The sequence below is a fragment of the Telmatherina bonti genome (genome assembly GCF_933228915.1).
Source record: "Telmatherina bonti genome assembly, chromosome: 20".
Lineage (NCBI taxonomy): Eukaryota > Metazoa > Chordata > Actinopteri > Atheriniformes > Telmatherinidae > Telmatherina > Telmatherina bonti.
The window spans coordinates 1,191,727-1,203,115 of NC_136618.1; the positions used below are offsets into that span (position 1 = coordinate 1,191,727).

At 42.9% G+C, this 11,389-nt stretch overlaps 1 protein-coding gene across 1 annotated transcript in view; it reads left to right on the forward strand.

Annotated features, from left to right (window-relative positions):
• LOC306770482 (double-stranded RNA-specific editase B2-like) overlaps window positions 1–4,162 on the forward strand; it is a gene marked incomplete at both ends in the record, with an annotated part of 389,789 nt that extends 385,627 nt beyond the window's left edge. Inside the window, 2 exons of the mRNA XM_079259335.1 lie at window positions 3,494–3,675; window positions 3,986–4,162. Of these exons, the coding sequence (XP_079115461.1) occupies window positions 3,494–3,675; window positions 3,986–4,162 (359 nt within the window). The remainder of the gene's footprint in view (window positions 1–3,493; window positions 3,676–3,985) is intronic.
• Between the last annotated feature and the right edge of the window lie 7,227 nt (window positions 4,163–11,389).

The following is an 11,389-nucleotide window of genomic DNA, read 5'->3' on the forward strand; positions in this document are numbered from 1 at the left end:
GTGCAAGCGGGAATAAAAGAAGACGATGCTGAGATGTCTGCACACGTTTCATCTTTATGGTCCTTTCATTGGTCCTGGTGAGCTCCACAACTTTTGTTGCTCCAGGTTATTTAAAAGCAACATCCCCTCCCAGAGAAGCTTCCTGGGGGATCTCAGGTCTGTTCTTATCACACTCAGCACAGCAGGTCCACCTTAACCCTGAGGGCTGAACACATCAATGGACCAGCTTGTCCTTCAGTCACAGAACAGAAACTGTGACCTTCTTGTTTTAGATGAAAGAATCAGAGACGCAGCATGTGACAGAGTCGACAGTTTATCATCACGTTTCCAGTTAGCTGACCCGTTTCTAACCTTGGTTTAAGCTGTGACTTGGGCTGGTTTCCTGCCATAAATCATTGGACGGTGGAAATAATGTGACCATTTGCAAGAAAGTAAATTCTGAAGAGAATGACCCCAACCAGAGAGGTAGAAGACACTGAGATCTGACATCAAGATGAATTTTCCCAAGTTAGAAATGCGACCTTATTATCTGACCTCAGACTGTCCTCCTTTTCTTTGTCTTCCTCTCCTGTATGTAAATAGAAGTGATGAAGGAGGAGCAGCTTTGGCCATGAAGCTGGATGTGTGTCCAGTCTTCCCAGAAGAACCATTGATCAACTGAAGGAAAAATCTAATTGGTTGTTACAGAAACTCAGGAATCAAAACCACTGAAAGGAAGAAAAAAACCGTGAATGAAGTGAGAGGGAAGAGAGGGAGGCAGGGTGGAGAGGAAAGAAGAGGCCTGAGGCAGGTGGTTCAGGTGGATGGAAATAATCTGCAGATCTGGAGAGCAGACCATGAGATCAGAGGATCCAGGTCTTCACCAGCTGATGGCGGTCCATAAACACCTGAACTGGAGGCAAATCCGAATGGAGAACCAGGATTTATTCTGGATCTCTGGATGCACTCGGTCCTGTTCAGACCAACATGGACTAAAACCAGTTCGATTCTGGACTTTCACTGGTTCAACTCTGGTGCTTCCAGAGAACCCGCTGTGTTTTCCACAGACGAATCCAAGTCTGTCATCTAAAACTTCCAGACTCTCCATCACATACTTAAAACCACATCCTGGTTTGTTACGCAGCAGAAACCCGATAAAACCACAACACACCAGGTTCAGCAGCATTCCCATCTTCCACCATGGAATCGTCCAGCAGGAGCATGGACTCCTCTGTTCAAGGCGCCGCTGATTTGGTTTGTTCTTTTTCCAACGTTTCTGACGCAAATTTAGGCGTCGCAGAGTTTGGATCCCGGCAATTTTCACTTTGTTAACGAGCTGGATGGTCGTTGGTAGCAGCTGCAGGCCCCTACCTCTGCCATCCATCCATCATCCACCCATCATCCACCAACCATCCATCATCCATCATCCACCCATCATCCACCAACCATCCATCATCCATCATCCACCCATCATCCATCATCCACCAACCATCCATCATCCATCATCCACCCATCATCCACCAACCATCCATCATCCATCATCCACCAACCATCCATCATCCATCATCCACCCATCATCCACCAACCATCCATCATCCATCATCCACCCATCATCCACCAACCATCCATCATCCATCCATCATCCACCAACCATCCATCATCCATCATCCACCCATCATCCACCAACCATCCATCATCCATCATCCACCCATCATCCACCAACCATCCACCACCCATCATCCACCAACCATCCATCATCCATCATCCACCCATCATCCACCAACCATCCATCATCCATCATCCACCCATCATCCACCAACCATCCATCATCCATCCATCATCCACCAACCATCCATCATCCATCATCCACCCATCATCCACCAACCATCCATCATCCATCATCCACCCATCATCCACCAACCATCCATCATCCATCATCCACCCATCATCCACCAACCATCCATCATCCATCATCCACCCATCATCCACCAACCATCCATCATCCATCATCCACCCATCATCCACCAACCATCCATCATCCATCATCCACCCATCATCCATCATCCATCCATCATCCATCATCCATCCATCATCCATCCATCATCCATCCATCATCCATCATCCATCCATCATCCACCAACCATCCATCATCCATCCATCATCCATCATCCATCATCCATCCATCATCCATCATCCATCCATCATCCGCCAACCATCCATCATCCATCCATCATCCATCCATCATCCATCATCCATCCATCATCCATCCATCATCCACCAACCATCCATCATCCATCCATCATCCATCATCCATCCATCATCCATCCATCATCCATCATCCATCATCCACCAACCATCCATCATCCATCATCCATCCATCATCCACCCATCATCCACCAACCATCCATCATCCATCCATCATCCATCATCCATCCATCATCCATCATCCACCAACCATCCATCATCCATCATCCATCCATCATCCATCATCCACCAACCATCCATCATCCATCATCCATCCATCATCCACCCATCATCCACCAACCATCCATCATCCATCATCCATCCATCATCCACCCATCATCCACCAACCATCCATCATCCATCCATCATCCATCCATCATCCACCCATCATCCATCCATCATCCATCATCATCCATCCATCATCCATCATCCATCCATCATCCATCCATCATCCATCATCCATCCATTACCAATCATCCATCCATCCATCATCCATCCATCATCATCATCCATCCATCATCCATCATCCATCCATCATCCATCATCCATCCATTACCAATCATCCATCCATCCATCCATCCATCATCCATCCATCATCATCATCATCCATCCATCATGCATCATCCATCCATCATCCATCCCTCATCCATCCATCATCCATCCATCATGCATCATCCATCTATCCATCCATCCATCCATTTGTTTATCCATCCATCCACGCGTCAGCACGTGGACGGACCACATTACCAACAACATGTTAACATGTAACCACACGCACCTGCGACACGTAAACACATTATAATGTTGACACAAACTTGACACAATACTATATGGCCCTTGCATACGAACTGCCCAGATGTTAACATATTATAATTTTACCACACACACTGGTCACACAATGCCATCAAGCCACTCAACCCTGTGTATGTGGTCTGCAGCCAGAACTCATTACAGTGCAATTCCATTTTGTGCAATATCTGTGTGGCGGATGGATGTAATGTCTTGTTTGTTCTTTTACTTTTGCATTATTACGACTACTTTTCACATTTCTGTGTATAATATATGTGTGTGTCTATATGTTTTTACAACATTCTTTTGTACAACCAGCTCCTTAGGACGGTCTGCACATTTCAGTTTCCTTGTGGTTGTGCAACGACAATAAAGACATTGAACTGTTTTTCCAAAAAATTGCAATGAAAGTGCAACTATGAGCCACCTGCAGACCAGCATTAAACTGGAATTAAACTGTCCCCATCTTTTCTTCCATCAGGACTAAGCAATCCAGAGTATCAGCAGCCTGGAAAGCCCACCTGTTACAGCGTTAACTGGACACTGGGCGATGCCCAGCTGGAGGTGGTGAACACAGTAACAGGACGGAGGCGAGACTCCGGGGCGCCGTCACGTCTCTCCAAACATGCCCTGTTCACACGCTGGACCCGACTGCACTGCAAGGTGAGGACACACCTGGAGACGGGGACTTCCACCCATCCTGAATGTTCATAATAACATGAACCATTTGCTAACAACTTAATGTGACAAAATCCTACCTGGAAAAAAATCTAAAGACACTACATAGATGCAGAACCAGAAACCGGACCACCACACCAGGAGAGCCGGTGCTTGTTAAACTTAAATCGCCCAGCTGTGTAACCACCTCCCAAGATGCATTTGGCTCATTCGTTTTGCTCATCTTCTCCTCTTGCTGTCTCCCTTTTCTATTTCAGAATATTTTGATCCATTTTTCCTGTTTTTCCATTTCCAGTTGGAGGTCCGTGTGCCTGGACTGGTTGACCACCAGCTCATGTACTGCGAGGCCAAGATGGCGGCGCGTCCTTACCAGGCGGCAAAGCAGCAGTGGATCCGATCTCTGCAGGAAACGGGCCTTGGTACCTGGGTCCGAAAACCACCAGAACAGGACCAGTTTCTGCTGCTGGTCTGAATCCGAGTTCAAGTCCGAACCCGAGTCACTTTATTTTTTTAGAATAAGATGGCACATTTTCCCCCAAAGGAACCACCAGAACATCCAGAACCATCAGGTCCAACAGAACCACCAAGACCAGCCCAGCAGGACCAAGTCTGTTGAGGTCTCTTTCACTCATGAGGGTACAAGGGGACCAAAGGATGATCTGCAGGGACATATAAAGATTGGGTTTTTTCTAAACACCCCCCCCAACACCACCACCAGGCCCTATCATTGTCTGTTGTGTGTGTTGGAGGGGGGGGGGGGGGGTAACCTTGAGCTGAATGAAAGGCAGCCTCTATCTTGTCATCAGCTATTTCCATCCTGAAGGCTCACACTGAGGAACACAACCGGGCAACCAGGGAGGGGCAGGTCGTCCAATTACAGTCCTGTCAGGTTGACGGAGGAAGAGGAGGAGTGAGGAAGAAGAGGATAGACAGCAAATTTAGAGTTTCACCTCTTAAATGTCTTCTTTAAACGTCCACTCCTGCTCCCTAACGTACGTGAACATGGACGGCTAAATTTGTCATACTTCCATACGTCGTCTCTGTTGCCATGATCCGTTCATCCACTAGGGGGCAGTGCTGACTTCAGAGTTTTGATAGTGGTTGGTCACGGTAATGCACCGCTAAACACCAGAAGAAGAATGAAACATGTGTGCCTCTGCCTATTCTTCTTTTTCTTTTGGTGTTTTTTTATTTGCCAGCTTTGCTTCGTCTTCATCCTGTTGTTCTTCTCTGGTTTGTTGCTTTGGTTGCAGGTCAGCTGTACGACTCGCCCTGGTGGTTTCTGCCGGTATTGCTCCCTTTTCTGCACCAATCGACGAATAGCTAAGCACCTTGACAACGAACCTAAACAGGTACAAAACTAATGGAGGAGACGGACAAAACTCTCATTTTCTGCATCCAGCTTAAATGGACCTTAACTCTTCTTCCATCCTCTTCCTCGCCATAATTACTATCATCCTGATTTCTGGTTCTGGTTCTGGTCCTGCTCTTCTGGTTCTGGTTTCAGGGTTCTGTGTTTTGTTCTGGGTTCTGGTTTTGCTGTGGATTCTAGTCATGGTTCTGGGTTCTGAATGAGTTTTGTACTGATTTTGGGGTCTGAACATAGGACGTGATGAAAGGTTCTGTTCCTGGTTCTGGTCGGTGATTCTGAGATAGTAAATCACAGCTTCAATGAAAAACTGGATCTGGACCAGAAGAGTCTGGAGACACTGTATTCCGGTTTGGGACAGCATGTGAGTCAGAATGTGGGTTTTGGTCCACATTCTGGTCCATCGTCAATGCGTCAACATGTGGACCAGAAGCTGCCAGAGTTCTAAGGACCTTCATTTCACCATAATGTTTATTTTTAGAGATAAAAACACTTCTGAACAGCAAAACTTTATCAGACTGTAAATATGTAAAATCAAACTTTAGAAAAGATGATGAAGATGTCCAGTGATGATGATGATGATGAAAATCTGCTGCTACAGGCTGTAAACTGCACTTCAGATAAATTAACGGTGAATGTTTGTACCTGTAAATGTCAATAAAAACATGAAATCTTCTCGCTTCATTTCTGCATTTTCCTTTCATATTAAAATACATGTTAACATGTTAACGTGTTGTTGGTGTGCGCAGTTACATGTTAACATGTTAATGTGTTGTTGTGCACAGTTACATGTTAACATGTTAATGTGTTGTTGTTGTGCACAGTTACATGTTAACATGTTAATGTGTTGTTGGTGTGCACAGTTACATGTTAACATGTTAATGTGTTGTTGTTGTGCACAGTTACATGTTAACATGTTAATGTGTGGTTGGTGTGCGCAGTTACATGTTAACATGTTAATGTGTTGTTGTGCACAGTTACATGTTAACATGTTAATGTGTTGTTGTGCACAGTTACATGTTAACATGTTAATGTGTTGTTGGTGTGCACAGTTACATGTTAACATGTTAATGTGTTGTTGTGCACAGTTACATGTTAACATGTTAATGTGTTGTTGGTGTGCGCAGTTACATGTTAACATGTTAATGTGTTGTTGGTGTGCGCAGTTACATGTTAACATGTTAATGTGTTGTTGTGCACAGTTACATGTTAACATGTTAATGTGTTGTTGTTGTGCGCAGTTACATGTTAACATGTTAATGTGTGGTTGGTGTGCACAGTTACATGTTAACATGTTAATGTGTGGTTGGTGTGCGCAGTTACATGTTAACATGTTAATGTGTTGTTGTGCACAGTTACATGTTAACATGTTAATGTGTTGTTGTTGTGCGCAGTTACATGTTAACATGTTAATGTGTTGTTGTTGTGCACAGTTACATGTTAACATGTTAATGTGTGGTTGGTGTGCACAGTTACATGTTAACATGTTAATGTGTGGTTGGTGTGCGCAGTTACATGTTAACATGTTAATGTGTTGTTGGTGTGCGCAGTTACATGTTAACATGTTAATGTATTGTTGATGTGCGCAGTTACATGTTAACATGTTAATGTGTTGTTGGTGTGCGCAGTTACATATTAACATGTTAATGTGTTGTTGATGTGCGCAGTTACATGTTAACATGTTAATGTGTGGTTGGTGTGCGCAGTTACATGTTAACATGTTAATGTGTTGTTGGTGTGCGCAGTTACATGTTAACATGTTAATGTGTTGTTGTTGTGCACAGTTACATGTTAACATGTTAATGTGTGGTTGTTGTGCACAGTTACATGTTAACATGTTAATGTGTTGTTGTTGTGCGCAGTTACATGTTAACATGTTAATGTGTTGTTGGTGTGCGCAGTTACATGTTAACATGTTAATGTGTTGTTGGTGTGCACAGTTACATGTTAACATGTTAATGTGTGGTTGGTGTGCACAGTTACATGTTAACATGTTAATGTGTTGTTGGTGTGCACAGTTACATGTTAACATGTTAATGTGTTGTTGTTGTGCACAGTTACATGTTAACATGTTAATGTGTTGTTGTTGTGCGCAGTTACATATTAACATGTTAATGTGTTGTTGTTGTGCACAGTTACATGTTAACATGTTAATGTGTTGTTGTTGTGCGCAGTTACATATTAACATGTTAATGTGTTGTTGTTGTGCACAGTTACATGTTAACATGTTAATGTGTGGTTGGTGTGCGCAGTTACATGTTAACATGTTAATGTGTGGTTGGTGTGCGCAGTTACATGTTAACATGTTAATGTGTTGTTGTTGTGCGCAGTTACATGTTAACATGTTAATGTGTGGTTGGTGTGCGCAGTTACATGTTAACATGTTAATGTGTTGTTGTTGTGCACAGTTACATGTTAACATGTTAATGTGTTGTTGTTGTGCGCAGTTACATGTTAACATGTTAATGTGTTGTTGTTGTGCGCAGTTACATGTTAACATGTTAATGTGTTGTTGTTGTGCGCAGTTACATGTTAACATGTTAATGTGTGGTTGGTGTGCGCAGTTACATGTTAACATGTTAATGTGTTGTTGTTGTGCACAGTTACATGTTAACATGTTAATGTGTGGTTGGTGTGCGCAGTTACATGTTAACATGTTAATGTGTTGTTGTTGTGCGCAGTTACATGTTAACATGTTAATGTGTTGTTGGTGTGCGCAGTTACATGTTAACATGTTAATGTGTTGTTGGTGTGCGCAGTTACATGTTAACATGTTAATGTGTTGTTGATGTGCGCAGTTACATGTTAACATGTTAATGTGTTGTTGGTGTGCGCAGTTACATGTTAACATGTTAATGTGTTGTTGATGTGCGCAGTTACATGTTAACATGTTAATGTGTTGTTGTTGTGCACAGTTACATGTTAACATGTTAATGTGTTGTTGTGCACAGTTACATGTTAACATGTTAATGTGTTGTTGTGCACAGTTACATGTTAACATGTTAATGTGTTGTTGTTGTGCACAGTTACATGTTAACATGTTAATGTGTTGTTGGTGTGCGCAGTTACATGTTAACATGTTAATGTGTTGTTGTGCACAGTTACATGTTAACATGTTAATGTGTTGTTGGTGTGCGCAGTTACATGTTAACATGTTAATGTGTTGTTGGTGTGCACAGTTACATGTTAACATGTTAATGTGTTGTTGTTGTGCGCAGTTACATGTTAACATGTTAATGTGTTGTTGGTGTGCACAGTTACATGTTAACATGTTAATGTGTTGTTGTGCACAGTTACATGTTAACATGTTAATGTGTTGTTGGTGTGCGCAGTTACATGTTAACATGTTAATGTGTTGTTGTGCACAGTTACATGTTAACATGTTAATGTGTTGTTGGTGTGCGCAGTTACATGTTAACATGTTAATGTGTTGTTGGTGTGCGCAGTTACATGTTAACATGTTAATGTGTTGTTGTGCACAGTTACATGTTAACATGTTAATGTGTTGTTGGTGTGCACAGTTACATGTTAACATGTTAATGTGTTGTTGTTGTGCGCAGTTACATGTTAACATGTTAATGTGTTGTTGGTGTGCGCAGTTACATGTTAACATGTTAATGTGTTGTTGTTGTGCGCAGTTACATGTTAACATGTTAATGTGTTGTTGGTGTGCGCAGTTACATGTTAACATGTTAATGTGTTGTGGTGTGCACAGTTACATGTTAACATGTTAATGTGTTGTTGTTGTGCGCAGTTACATGTTAACATGTTAATGTGTTGTTGTGCACAGTTACATGTTAACATGTTAATGTGTTGTTGGTGTGCGCAGTTACATGTTAACATGTTAATGTGTTGTTGTGCACAGTTACATGTTAACATGTTAATGTGTTGTTGGTGTGCACAGTTAAAGGGGGGAGTGTGTGAATGGAGACTCTGTAGGGGGTGATGAGGAGTGTGAGGGTGTTTGTTGAGGCGGAGTGTGTAAGGGGGGTGTTACGGGGTGTGTATGTATATATGGGCAAGTATGTGAGGGGGGTAGAGTGATGGGGGAAGTTTAGACGGGGTGGGTAGGGTGTGTATAGGGAGGAAGTGTGGGAATGTGAGTGTGTGTGTGTAGTTAGGGGAGGGGGCGTCTTGGTGCCCAGACAGCACAACTGGTGCACTGGGGTGCGGCCTGGCTGCCGCTCGGTGGTGGGCTGGTGGTTCTGGCTCTCCGTAGGCGTGGGCTAGGCCCTTATGGAAGTTAGGGTTATCTTGATCAACTTCTGCACCTAAACAATTCAATTCAATTCAACTTTATTTATATAGCGTCAAATCACGGCAATGCCATCTCAAGACGCTTTACAGACAGAGGGGAAAACATAATGAAGGCCAATTCATAACAGCCTATATAAGGAAACCAACAGATTGAGTTGAGTCCAACTCAATCTCCCATCCTGAGCAAGCACACTGGCGACAGTGGGAAGGAAAAAACTCCCTTTTAACAGGAAGGAAACCTCCGGCAGAACCCGGCTCAGGACAGGCAGCCATCTGCCTCTGCTGTGTGGGGGGAAGAGGACAGAAAGACAACAGACAACAGGAACTGCTACTCCCGGCCAGGGAGACCTGCTGAGACAGGAGACATACATGTTAATGATGCAACACTGTTATTGGGGGGGGCTAAGAGAGAGATAAAGATAACAAGAAAGAAGCTCAGTGTATCAGGAAATGTCCCTCAGCAGTCTAAACCTATAGCAGCATAACTAAGGGATGCTAACCATCCCTAGCTATAGGACTTATCAAAAAGATAAGTCTTCAGCCTAGTCTTAAAGGTGGGGAGGGTGTCTGCTTCCCTAACACTAACTGGGAGCTTATTCCATAAGAGAGGGGCCTGATAACCAAAGGCTCTGCCTCCTGCTCGGCTCTTTGAGACTCTAGGAACCACAAGTAAGCCTGCAGTCTGCGAACGAAGTACTCTGCTTGGTATATAAGGAACAATGAGGTCTTTGATATATAGTGGTGCCTGGTTGTGGAGGGCTTTATATGTAAGGAGAAGGATTTTAAATTCTATTCTAGATTCAACAGGCAGCCAATGAAGAGAGGCTAAAACTGGAGAAATATGATCTCTCCTGCTGGTTCTGGTCAGGACTCTGGCTGCAGAATTCTGGATCAGCTGAAGGCTTTTCAGGGCATATTTAGGACAGCCCAGTAATAGAGAGTTACAGTAATCTAGTCTCGAAGTAACAAAAGCGTGAACCAGTTTTTCTGCATCACTCTGAGACAGAATGTCCCTAATTTTGGCTATATTACGTAAATGAAAGAAGGCTGTTTTAGTAACCTGCTTAATATGTGGGCCAAAGGACAGGTCAGGGTCAAATATTACTCCAAGGTTTCTCACTGTAGCACTGGAAGCTAAAGTAATGCCATCCAGATTCATTACAAAACCGGAAAATTTAGCTCTGAGTTCTTCAGATCCAACGAGAATTACTTCAGTCTTATCTGAGTTTAAGAGGAGAAAATTTCTAGACATCCAAGTCTTTATGTCTATGAGACAATTTTGTAGCCTATTGGGCTGATTTGTTTCATCTGGTTTAAAGGATAAGTATATCTGTGTATCATCTGCATAACAATGAAAGTTTATTCCATGCTGTCTAATAATTTTGCCTAAAGGGAGCATATATAGCGTGAAGAGTACTGGTCCAACTACAGAACCTTGAGGAACTCCATGACTTACTGTAGTTTGGGAGGAGGACTTGTCATTTACATGAACAAACTGAAGTCTATCAGATAAATATGATTTAAACCAGCTTAACGCTGTACCTGTAATTCCAATCACCTGTTCTAGTCTCTGTAACAGAATGTTATGATCGACTGTATCAAATGCAGCACTAAGATCAAGCAAGATAAGTACGGACACAAGTCCTTTGTCTGAGGCCATAAGAAGGTCATTAGTAACTTTCACCAATGCCGTCTCAGTGCTATGATGAGCTCTAAATCCTGACTGAAACTCCTCGCATAAATTATTTCTGCTCAGGTGGGCATGTAGCTGAGCGGAAACTATTTTCTCCAGAATTTTGGACATAAACGGGAGATTAGATATAGGTCTATAATTTGCTATCACCTCTGGATCCAGAGATTGCTTTTTAAGTAAAGGCTTGATTCCAGCAGTTTTAAATGATTGTGGTACATATCCTGTCACTAAAGACATATTGATAAGATTTAGTAGTGATGTATTAATTAAAGGGAAAATGTCCTTAAAGAGGCTCGTTGGGAGAGGGTCTAAGATACAGGTGGATGGTTTAGATGAAGCTATTATTTTAGTTAATTCAGAGGGTTGGACAGGACAGAAAC